The sequence below is a fragment of the Astyanax mexicanus genome, chromosome 1 (genome assembly GCF_023375975.1).
Source record: "Astyanax mexicanus isolate ESR-SI-001 chromosome 1, AstMex3_surface, whole genome shotgun sequence".
In the NCBI taxonomy this organism is placed as follows: Eukaryota; Metazoa; Chordata; class Actinopteri; order Characiformes; family Acestrorhamphidae; genus Astyanax; species Astyanax mexicanus.
The window spans coordinates 70,042,918-70,055,641 of record NC_064408.1 but is presented as its reverse complement, the minus strand read 5'-3'; the positions used below and the strand labels follow the sequence as shown (position 1 = coordinate 70,055,641).

The following is a 12,724-nucleotide window of genomic DNA, read 5'->3' as shown; positions in this document are numbered from 1 at the left end:
TAGTTTTATTGCTGGCTGCATCGTACACCATGTCATTATGCAACTTTGTTGAATATAGTGATGCAACAGCAATACATTTATTAACATACTTTTTTCAGTTATGTTCTTTGTAAAATTATATGATGCTATATATATTTAACATATTCTCAACATAACATGCATAAGAATTTTGCATCAAACCTAAAAGTCCATAACAAAAACATTTACACCACTTTTAAGATCAGTTTAAGTTGAATTAATTTCTTTAAAGAAAAGAAGTTGTGTTTAGAAGTTCCTTGCTCTCTGCTAAAATTCAATGGTTATTTGGCCTTTTCTGTAGCTGCTCCAAATCCTTGGAATAATCTTTCAATTTTTATAAAGGAATCAGCCACAGTGGAAATTTTAAGGTCTAGTTTAAAAACCTTAAAAACCTTGTCTCAGGCATTTGAGTCCAGAGCAGATGATGCTGTTAGCTTTGTCCTGGTCTACTGTCTTGTCATCAGGTTCTTTTATATAATTGTTTTATTGCCAGTATTTGTAAAATTTCTTTCATTTCTTTTATGTCTAGTTTTTTGTGTTATTATAAATTAGGGTTGTGTTATATGGTTGTTATTGTTCAGCACTTTGGTCTGCACTAAAAGTGCTATATAAAGAAAGATGACTTGACTTGAGTCTATGGGAGAGATTTTTTTGGAAGTTTTCTTTTGTGAGGATCTCAGATCTGAATGTATTTCCTAGTCTCTGGTAATAATCAAGAGCAGACAGGTTGAAACAGACATGCAGAGGGTGTCACGTGCTGTTTACCATAGCGGGCATGTTCTGGAAGTTCTAGAAGCGATGAAAATGCATGAAGTGCTGCCATCTACTGGTTAAACCGGATATTCTAAAAGTGAGTGCTTACTTTTACAAGTGTGCAAAGCAAAAGTTTGTCTAGTTCCAGTAACACGAGGAGCAGAGCTACTACTGTGACTGAACAAATTACTCTGTCAGTTTCAAGACATAAAACAGGTTTAGATGGCTCTCAGGGCGTTTTCACACCTGTAGTTGATTTCCATGATCTGGATCAGTTGATGAGTTTGTTTACTTGTAAGTTTTTTTCTTCCTCTGTTTAGTTTTGTTTCACACAAGGATAAACCTTAATGCACCAAATTACCAACAAAAAAAAAAAAAAAACGCGAGAACACTGTGTCCTTCGATTGGTCAGAGCTGTCTGGCACGGGAGCAAAAATAAATAAAGCAAAAATTATTTGGTACAGCACATATATCTGTGCAGAGAGAAGCTGCTTTAACGCAGAATGGTGAAAATTAGCCACTACACTTTTAAACACATTGTTTTTAATGAAACATGCTGCGCAGATGTGCACGTAGTAAATGGAGTTGCGTGGCTGCGAGTAGTGAATGCAGCACAGACCGCTGGTGTAAACAGCATCAAGCAGCAGAGATAGTGTTCCTTCATAGCTGTGGTAATTAGCGTAATCTTGCTAATATTGGTAATTAGTGTAATCTTGCTAATATTGGTAATTAGCGTTCTCTTGCTAATATTGGTAATTAGCATTACCTTGCTAATATTGGTAATTAGCGTTATTTTGCTAATATTGGTAATTAGCGTTATTTTGCTAATATTGGTAATTAGCATTATCTTGCTAATATATCAGATTAAACTGTGCCTTATAAGCAGTTTAGCTCAAATAAAAGGAGTATATTTTAAAGTTGAGAACGAATCACATTCTCACCACAAGCGAACCGCTCCAGAGTTCTTTTGGAAACCAAGACCACCTCCTCTAGCAGGTATCGGCCCATTTTTTTGATCTGCACCTGAGTGCGATTACTGTTTTTACACCTGTTCAATCAAACCGCACTAACCAGAGTCTGTTTTAACCAGAACAAAAAGTGCTGGTGTAAAAAAATGCCCTCAGATTATCTTTGGAAAGTTTCTTTGACATTTAGCTTCAAAAGGCCAAATGAGTGCTAAACATACATAATGTCACATGGCATTTGCATAGTGTTTGTTGAGCTTTAGGGAGAACTAATTACGCTTAGGAAATGTGAGAGTCTAAGAAAAAATATATATAAAGACTGTTATTTTGAGTGGACATGGGATTCTCAGAGATGGTGAACATTAATGCACACACTCTCTAGGCACTCACAGGGGTCTGGAAGCAGTAGTAGAGGTGGGTGAGATATGGGTGTTGTTGGGCCAGTGATAACACTCTCTTCTCTATCATGGTGGACTCCACATCATCGTCCTGCAGTATGATATCTTTTTTCAGTATCTTCACTGCAAACACCCTGTCACTACTGTTCATGCGAGCCAGCATAACCTGTACAAAAACACAATTTTAGGTTTAAAGTATATGATTCTATTGGATTGAATGTTATGTTAAATAATTAGATGAAATACTCCAAACAATCAAGGGATATTACATACAATCTCTTGAGTCTCTTCAAGCAAGTAAACTGAATTTACTGTAAGTTGACCTTGAATCTTTGTGAGCGATGTGCTGAAATACAGCAATTAACATTTTGAAAGAATTCTGCAGTGTCTATTATCATTATAATCTGTAAGAGCTTCATCTATAGCATAATTAGGATATCTGCAGGTATTAGGAAATTCAATTTAAGACGTTTCTTTTTTAAACTTGTAATAACACTGTCACAGATACCAATTTAACAGATACAAAATGGCAAAAAGCGCATAATCTTGTGATTCCTGTATTTTGTGACAAACCAATATTTCAAACATAAATGAACCGTTAGGGTTCATTGCAAAATTTGCGGTTATTAACCCCAACACTTAAAGTATCACCTACAGCAGGTAAAAGCAAGTAATGAACATACCTGCTAACAGAGCTATACATCATAAACACACACACGGGTCACAGTGATGTATGTCACTAGTATATTTATACCCATAATGCTACTGTGTCTCACCTTGCCAAAGCTTCCTTTTCCCAGAACGCGTAGGAAGGTGAAATCATCCAGGCCCACCTTTACACACTCCTCCTCTATCCCCTCAGACTGCCCTTCACTTTTAACACTGGAGTTTGAAGATTTTACAGTGATGCTTTTCTGTGAAAGAGACACACACACACACACACACATTTATTCTCTTACTCTGAACACCTTTCCTTCATTTAAGATTCAAACTGTAGTTGTTCAAAACTGTTATCCACACAGCAGCTACAATACCTTAGAGACACTTTTGGTCAGTTTGCTGGGCTGTAGACCCATCTCTGCCAACTTGCTGGCGAGCTGTGCACTGTTCACCCCGCAGTTGGGGGCCACATTTTCTTCACAGCGTATGTGCACATTCATCTTACAGCCTGGACACATAGAAAACAGTAGTAAAAAAATCATAAGTAACCTGCTGCGTTTTTGTGATTTTGTTTTTTTTAGAGACTTTTATTTTGATACATTATTAGTGACACTGAATATCTGCCAAATTGCTTAAATATATATTTACATTATCCTCTACGTTTTCCTTAAGATCAAATGGAATTGGAAATTATATTTTTTCATAGCAAAGGTCTCGTGAATTGTATTCATTTCACTGTAAAAGTAAACTTTCAATAACTATGCTAATTTGTTTTTGTAAAGGAATCATTACAGCTCATTCCAGTCTTAAACTTTCTTCATTTAAAAAAAAAAGGAGCCATCTCCATTGTTAAGAGAAGATGATATAACAGAGTAATATAGAAGTCGAAAGAACCCTCCAGACAGAACTAAACATTTTTAAAATACTAAAATATTCAAAAAGCCTAAGGTCAATAAAATACTACAGTGATTCTGAAAATGCACCCTTTCTGTCTGCGCTGAATTGTGCTTAGTGCATGCACATCCACACACACACACACACACAATCAATCATCAGTACTCTTTATTTTGTTATTTTCTGCTATTGATTGGTCTGTGTGTTGATATTAAAATTAGTGAGCTAAACTGGAACTGTCTATCAGCTAATTAATGTTACAGAATAATAGATACTATGATGAGACAGGTCATGTCCCACTCCTAACATGTATCATGAATATTGAATTTTTTTTCCATAGTAAAGAGCAGGTTCAGCATAGAAAGTAATGTCAAAATGAACTTTTTTCCCCCCAGTAGGGTGACCAGATGCCCTGAAAAATGAAAAAGAGCTCTGAATTTGGAGAAGCTTCTCAATTTTGGCTATTTAAATTAGACCAGATATTGGAGCAGGCAGCTGGGAGGTATTTAAAAAAAAAAATAATAATACAAAAAAAACGTAGAATTATGTGCCCAGCATCTTCTTAAAAGATGTTTAAAATGAAAGTAACACACCTGTCTCAAGTACATAATTGTTTTTTTTGTTTGATTTAAATCTAAATTATTCTTTTTTTTATCATTTGACCCACTCACCCCTACTGGGGACATGTACTTTGTTTGTTGGATGGTCAGTACCCTTAAATCTCCCAAAATTACCCTTGTTACTAATACATTTTTTTGCTTTTTTTAGTATTAATTATTTATTCATTATCTGATATTGAATCACATTTTAATATGAAATAATATGAGCTACTTTGAAGTATTTTAAAATAATTTTTACATTTTAGTACCTTTCGTTTAAGAAGCCAACAAAATGAACTTCAGCTGACTCATTTGTTGTGCAAAATGAGCATGTTGTGTAAAATGAATAATAAAAAGTTATGATTATAGTATAATATATATATATATATATATATATATATATATATATATATATATATATATAGTATATTTATAGTATTATTTAGATATTTATTTGTTTGTGTTATTGAAAGGCTACAGTTTTGTTTTCATATTTCCTTTTCTTGTATCAATATTGTATAATAGTAGATGAAAAATAATTCAAAACTGGCATCCTCTCTACTTGTACTGTTTGACAGGTATGTTTTATAGCCTGTTACCTTTGCAGTGCAGTCCCTGTTTCACCAGCCCATACAGTAGTGATCCACAGTGATTGCAGTACGTGGGCACTTTATAGTTGTGCACTTTGAACTGGTGAGGTAAGTTGATGCTAAAGCCTTGGCTTGGTTCCTGTAGGAAAGAGAACACTGGTGTCTGGATTGTGCAGTGTATTAAATACTATGAGATTAAATCAATGTCTCATCTACCTTCTACATCTTCTTACAATAAATTATATTGGAAAGCTTAGAAGAAACTAAAAGCAATCATACCTCGCATGCTGCTTTCTTCATTCTTGGACATTCGCTCACAACCAGATGGTGGCATCTTTTATGGACCACACAGGTGCACACTGAAACATTAAAAAACAAAAGTTATGAAGTAAACAATCACTGTGTATTTGTGTAGCCTTTACAAAAAATTAATGACACATTAAACAACAGACATTTTAAAATGTAAACCTCTTTAAAATGTCTGTTAAAATGCATGTTATCTCTCAGCAAACTAAAAAGAAACAAAATAACAAATATATATATTTTTTACCTTGACATTGGTAACCCTGTTTTCCAAAAACACCCCTGTAGAGATTTGAAAGATAGACACAGATTTTTAGACAGAATTTTTTTAAGACTTCAGAGTTTATTTCATATTTTTTTTGCCAAACAAACACTCATAACTCATAATTGACTCGTAATAGAGCATAATAGGGAAAAAACTACCTATACCACAGGGAGTTCCTCCAACCCTGCAATGTGATTGGCTGAGAGGCGTTCTATGAGTGCCGTTATCAACCGGTAATGCACTGTAACCCAAGCTCTCCATGTATTACTCCACTATATACAGGTATCCTAGCAACGATGCAGTGCTTACCAGCCAAACAGCGCAGCTACAAGCAGAGCAGCTACAAAGAGAGCAGCGATGGAACTATTTTAACTCACAGAATTTTTTATAACCAAACAGATCATATTTTCTCCTCCTCTTTAACTCTTTCAATAAACAGCGATAATGGAACTGTGGTATAATCGCAATTTGAAATATTGGCCCTGTGCAATACAACACATTATAGCATTCCCTCTTATGTATTGTTGCTTAATTCTAACTGATGGAAACATGACCATTTGTTCCCTGTGATCAATTGTACTCCTAAATAATATACATATTGTTGTAAATAAATGTTTCTAAATTTTTAAATGCCTCAGTGAGAACCAGGCACTTATTTGTAAAGTGATATTTACTACTTTGTTAAGTGATAATTTATCATTTGGTCCCATTTGGCATTTAATGTGAATGTGTGTGTGTTTATGTTAACATCACCAGATAAAGTTCTTGCAGTGGCAGCAAAAAGTTGGTTGTTTCAGGAAAGTGGCCATGAACTTGTGTCCGTTGACTTGGTGCACCTTCCTCCTTAAAGCCCTCTGTCTTTTCCTGGTCAACTCCTTATGGGTCTTTATACCATTACAAGTAGAATCATCTGAATTCAGTGAAACGGTAGTAGAAAGAGAATATCTTAGTGAAAAGCTGATGTGAGTGGAAGAAAGTCTGAATGAAAGACAAACATATAGTAACTTACCATCGGTGAAGGATCCAGTGAGAGAGACATAGATGTAGATGCTGCCAACTGGTTCCAAATTAACCTGCAGACACACAGACAGGTAACAAAATCAGATTTCCAGATACTTCCTTCCAGAGTACCCTATTTATTTTCTTTTTGAGTCATTTTAAAATATAGAGACTGCTGTCTGAGTAATTTATTACTGGAAATACCAGTCAGTTTCTTTGAACACTAGTGAACATAAGTAAAGCAGTCCTGAAATTAGGTCATGAGGCCATTTCCTTTTAGCATTGTACCTCTGTCCACTCCTACACACACAGCTCATATATATATTATATAAATAACAGGATACACAGAGCACACATAGTTCCAGTTCAAATATATGTTACAATACATTTAGCCACACTTTTCCAAGTACCCATTACATCAGTAGTACAGTCAGGTGCTGGGTTTCAGAGAAGAGCAAATGCCTCTTATTAAAAGAAAACACCTATTCCAAGTCTACGGAATGAGCATAATTATTTTATAATATTCATAAAGCACATGACTCAGTCAAGTGCAAAACAGTTGACTCTCTAAAGTGAAACACTGTTTATATCCATTAGTAAGTCAGTAAATCATCATATAAATACAGTAAAAAAATCATTTTTCCAAAGCGACAAACTGAATTACATAGTATAACTAACTAATATGTTGTATTATTTATATTCCAAATTTTTATCCCAAATTTACACGGCCAAAAACCGAACCCCCTCATTATGGCTTTCCCTTTTGATGCCCCAACACACCAGGAGGGTAAAGACTAGCACATGCCTCCTCCAATACATGTAAAATCAGCCATTGCTGAGTAGCATCACAGCACATTCTGATACATCCATACTTAATCATACTTGCGCACAAATTCTTAAAGTCGATCAAGAGAACCAAACCAAAGGAATGAGAAAAAATATATATAAGACCTGATCATTTATTTATTAAAATGATCCATTATTACGTGATATTATCTGATTGTCTGAGTGGCAAATGTATGTAAAGTTTGAGCTTTGTTATATTGCTGAGTTTCTTCCAGTGAACTGTTACTCCAGGTCCTTCTAAATCATTTCTATTGGGTTAGGATGTTACCCAGAAAGCAAATGTACACAGCGTTGGATTAGGGCCAATTATAGCAGTGATTCTGGATTTGTGCAGCAGACACAGCCCAGTCTGGTTTGTTTCATGGATCTGCACCAAAACAGATCATAACCGGCTAGCAAAAATCATCATTACATCTGGTCCTGAGCTGGCACACATGCAGATACTATTCAAAATTAGGTGGGCCTCGTGTATGCATTCTGGATCCGCTGACTGGCACAGAAATTATTGTCATTAACATCTACATGGCTCAAGTTTGGCTCAAATCAGCAGTTCAGGTGTGACTGCTGGAAGGAATTTGTGACGGCCAGGGTCATCCCATCCACCAGACATCATTGCTGTATGGGTGATGTCAGGTCAGATCATTGACTTGGCCATTCCAAATCAGTACCTTTATTCTTCTTTAATCATTCCTTGATGGAACAGTTTGTGTGTTTAGGGCTACATTCTCTTGAGATTCAGCTCATTAAAAGATGTCCTGACATTTTATTTTCATTTACATATTTTATTTAACATTTTCCCATTTTCTTCCAATTTACACGGCCAATTACCCAACCCACTCATTAGGACTCCCCTTATCACTAGTGATGCCCCAACACACCAGGAGGGTGAAGATTAACACATGCTTCCTCCGATACATGTGAATTCAGCCACCGCTTATTTTCGAGCTGCTGCTGCTGCAGCATTGCTGAGCAGCATCACAGCACAGCACAGGACAGAGCAGCGGCTCGGTTCTGATACATCAGCTCACAGACGCCCTGTGCTGTGGACATCACCCTAGGAGTGATGTGAGGAGAGAGCGCCATCTACCCACTCAGAGAGAGCAAGGCCAATTGTGCTCCCTCTGAGCACCGGCAGCTTGATGGCAAAGCTGCATGACTGGGATTCAAACCTGCGACCTCCCATTTATAGTGGCAGCACTTTAGAATGCTGGACCACTCTGTGCCCCCATGTCCTGACATTTTCCTTCAGAATTAGCTGGTATGATTCAGAATTTACTATTCATTGGTCATAAGCCAGAGGCAAATAAATAGGACTAAACCATGACACTACCAACGCTTTGTTTTAAAGATGGGATGTGTTTTATTTTTAGAAGTTTCCTCCAAAATAAGCTACTATATCAAAATAAAAAACACTAAATTTCCGCAAAACAACTAACTGTTCTAAAAGCTTTCTGACTTGTCCGTGTAAGATTTAGCAAAATGCAGACAGGCAATAACATTAATTTTGAAGTGTAGCTTGAATTTTCTTCATTTGTACAAAATCTGTCTAACTGTAGAATTTGGATGTGAAGTCTTAACTCCACTCATCTTAAGTGATGGTTTATAATGTTTTCCAACCTGATGAGCATAAACAACTCTTCTTTTGAGCTCCTCAAAGAAATCTCCTTGTTGTGAAGAATAGATTGACAGACTTATAGATCCCTGTTCTTTAAATAAACGTGGCACCAATCAAACCTGATTGCTGTTCGATTGACTGAAAACACTTTATCTGCTAATCATAAAGGTTCCAAACAACAACATGATCTCATAGCATATTTATGTTATTTACATCAGAATGTAGAACACATATGTTGAAAATTTCCATTTCATGAAAAACTGATTGATAATTGTGATTAATCTTGACCACAGAACAGTTTAAAATTTTGCCTCAGTTCATTTTAAATTAGTTTTCACCCAGAGAAAACAGTGCCGATTGCTTCATGTTGACATGTTGGCTTCATGTTGGCTTCTTTGCATGATACAGTTTTAACTTGAATTTTGGGATTGCACAGCAACCTTTGTTTACATACAGTGATTTCTGATAGTGATCCTGATTTTGTGTAGTGATTTCCAGTACTAAATCATGCTGGATTCTCTGAATCTATTTGAATACATTGTGTATTGAAGATGGCAGGTATTCAAAGCATTCTCTAATTTTATGTTTTATGTTTAGCTAACATTTTTTTTCTGAAATTGTTTCATCTTTTTTAAGTCACAGTTTTTGTACATTTGTAAACCTCTGCCTCTGAGACACCTTGCCTCTGTAAAATGCTCTAAAAAAATGCGACTCGGCTCTGATACATCAGCTCACAGATGAGACATCAGTCTCCTGATCATAGTGGCAGCACCCATTACTGAGCTTTTTTAATGTTTCAGTTGTAACAAGAGAAACATCCAGAATATGGCAAATCGAGATTCTGATTCTGAATAAAAGCATCTGTTCATACATGGGTTTATACAATTTGTAGTGATTTTATGTTTAGCTGTTTGCTCTGTCTTTAAAAGGAGTATGACACCTTACATGCCCTTTGACCAACCTTTTATATTTAAGTATTTATTTTTTGCTATAGTAGGATGTGGTCACGTAGGTTTGGTGAGCACATACCGGTCTAAAATAACAGCTTACAGGAAAGAAAGGTGAGGATGTTGTAAATATCTTTACCTTTCTTTTTATGATTTTGATAATCAGCACTAGAAAGAGCGCCTTTTTTTCACTAACAAATGTAAACTAAAATTTTATACTTCTGTCTGAGACAGTTAGTTTACTCTCTCTTTCAGTGAGTCTTAGGCACTTTAAAACCTTTAACAAGGTGAAAAATAAGCAAGAACCAGCTGAACTGGTTCAGTGGCCCAGGCCTGACACATGCAACCAGAGACTACATCAGCTGCAAATTCCTCAACTATTTTCATTATTGTGACTTAGAGCATGCACGTTCCAGAGCCACTCGATCAATAGAGCAGACAGGGTGATCCTAAAAAAAAGATCCTAAAGAAAAGGAATTCCCTAGAATATGAATGAAGGTATAAAAAACTCAGTTCTGAGGTGCTGAAATATTAACTTTGTTCTAGTTTGGTTTCACCTTTAATGTGATTATTCTCGGTTGAAAAATTATATTCAGAACAGAAAAATCTATTTAGCACACCCAGAAACTGTGAGACAAGAACAGCCTGACCCAGCTGGGTTAAAGAAGAAGACTGAGAATGTATACCATCACTATTTAATTAGCATGATTATATTAGAACATTAGTCAGGAAAGTGACTCATTCGTGAACCATGTATTTTTAACTAAATATGTCATGAATTCACAGGCACCTAGTTTAATGAACCAATGATTACATTTCTCCACTTACTGAACATTGAACTCATTTCTCATTTCTTAATGAGCCGACTTGCTCCTCTTAACTTAACTAACTAATAACTAGAATACACATTTGACACTTTCTTCAATCTTTCATTCAACTAAAATGATTCCAGGCTTGTGATTCACTGGTTTCTGTCTCTGCTACACCTGTAGAGCTCTGGATTGACAACTATGTGGTTCTGTGAGTTCAGCCTCAGATAGGTAGTAAGAAGGGGAATCCAGCCTGGTTAGTTAAACAGCATACCTCCACTGATGATAAGTGTCTGTGACCTCAGGTGGAGACACCATTTACACACCATGCTGATCTAGTTGATCTAGCTGAGTCTAGTCACTGTATTCCATAAGACATTTCCTAAATCGTCTTGTATACATATAGCATTATGTAGTACATACTGTATATACATTGTTCTGTTGCTGCAGTCATGCAAAACCATATCTCCAAAACCAAGGTAATCAAAATTCCCTTTAACAAGTGTAGGGAAATGCTTTTAGCTTTCAGTGAAAGTCAGTGTTTCATTCCAGGCTGATAAATGAATCCATTCATTTTGAAAGTTTAACACAAAGTACAGAACAACTACCAGATTTAGCTTTAGCTTTGATTGCATCATGCATTCACTGTGTCGTTGTTTCAATAGGCTTATGCAATCTCACAAGATTTATTTTTATCCATTTTAATGCATTCATTTTTCATCAAGAACTTGCATTATTAATGATGGTAGAGTCTGACTGCTGCACAAAGTCTTCTCCATCACATCCCAAAGATTCTCAATGGGGTTAAGATCTGGACTCTGTGGTGAACAATCCATGTGTGAAAATGATGATCTCGTGCTCCCTGAATCACTCTTTCACAATTCCAGCCCCAAGAAAAAATCCATTGATGGAATAACCTGGTCTATATTCAGTATATTCAGGTAGTCAGCTGACCTCATTCTTTCAGCACATACTTTTGCTGAACCTAAACCTGACCAACTGCAGCATCAACCCCACATCATTTACTTACTTAAATCCAGGTGGCAACTTTGTTTGGCCAGACAGTGTATATCTGACATCATCTAAATATATATATATATATATATATATATATATATATATATATATATATATATATATATATATATATATATATTTGTGCTGACTTATGAGCGCAAACAAACTAAGGAAGTAATTTCATTCCATGAAGTAAAATATTTCTGAAATGGTAATGTTATAGAAGTAGGAAAATTGTTTAATTTAAAACACTACCTCAAAAAATGTATAATAAAATAATTTTGGATTTTTTGCATTATTTGATTTGATTATGATTATGATTATGAACTCCAAAAGAGAAAATACTTAATAATTTGTGTCATTGTGTCATAGAAACATTATCACTAAAACATATCCAAATTAAAGGAGCAGCAAGATGACTTTTTTCAGCACCGGTGAACCACTTTGATACACCGTTATCTATTTTCTATTTTAATATGCCACATTTAATTAATGCGAACATAGTGATAGTTACAAGTCAATATACTGTCCCTTTAACATTTATCATTTTGTATCATATTGTATATCTGAAATTACTGTTACACTTTGACCACAATGTAAAGAGAGCAAACACCCTTAAATAAGATATATAATATAATATATAATATAATATAATATAATAACATATTAGTATTCTGTGACAAAACTTATTTGAATATTGTTTTCTTACGGTAGAGAAACTGTTGTTTGTCATTTAAACATAGATCTATGTACATTCACAATGTACAGTATATACAGTATATAGAGGTGTGTTCATATGAAAGTATGGGGGTGGAGGTGCAAAAAAGAAGACTTAGGCATTTATTCTTTTTTTGCAGGGAACAGTTGCATCAGCACATGTTGGTGTGTATCTGTGCACCTGCTTTACCCTTCAGACACTTCAGAATGCTTATTTATTGATGATACACCAAGATTTGTTTAGATTCAATGGGTGTTTTTGGTATTGAACACTGGAAATAAGCCAAGAACAAGAAGAAAGAATAGAGCATAATAAGGCAGCACTAGAG

General features: G+C 35.4%; 1 protein-coding gene across 1 annotated transcript in view; it reads right to left on the bottom strand.

Annotated features, from left to right (window-relative positions):
• prkchb (protein kinase C, eta, b) overlaps window positions 1-12,724 on the bottom strand; it is a 32,456-nt gene that overhangs the window by 16,201 nt on the left and 3,531 nt on the right. Inside the window, exons 2-9 of the mRNA XM_007256664.4 lie at window positions 6,455-6,518; window positions 6,199-6,355; window positions 5,428-5,462; window positions 5,157-5,236; window positions 4,887-5,016; window positions 3,169-3,302; window positions 2,911-3,048; window positions 2,127-2,300 (exon numbers count right to left, since the gene is read on the bottom strand). Of these exons, the coding sequence (XP_007256726.3) occupies window positions 2,127-2,300; window positions 2,911-3,048; window positions 3,169-3,302; window positions 4,887-5,016; window positions 5,157-5,236; window positions 5,428-5,462; window positions 6,199-6,355; window positions 6,455-6,518 (912 nt within the window). The remainder of the gene's footprint in view (window positions 1-2,126; window positions 2,301-2,910; window positions 3,049-3,168; window positions 3,303-4,886; window positions 5,017-5,156; window positions 5,237-5,427; window positions 5,463-6,198; window positions 6,356-6,454; window positions 6,519-12,724) is intronic.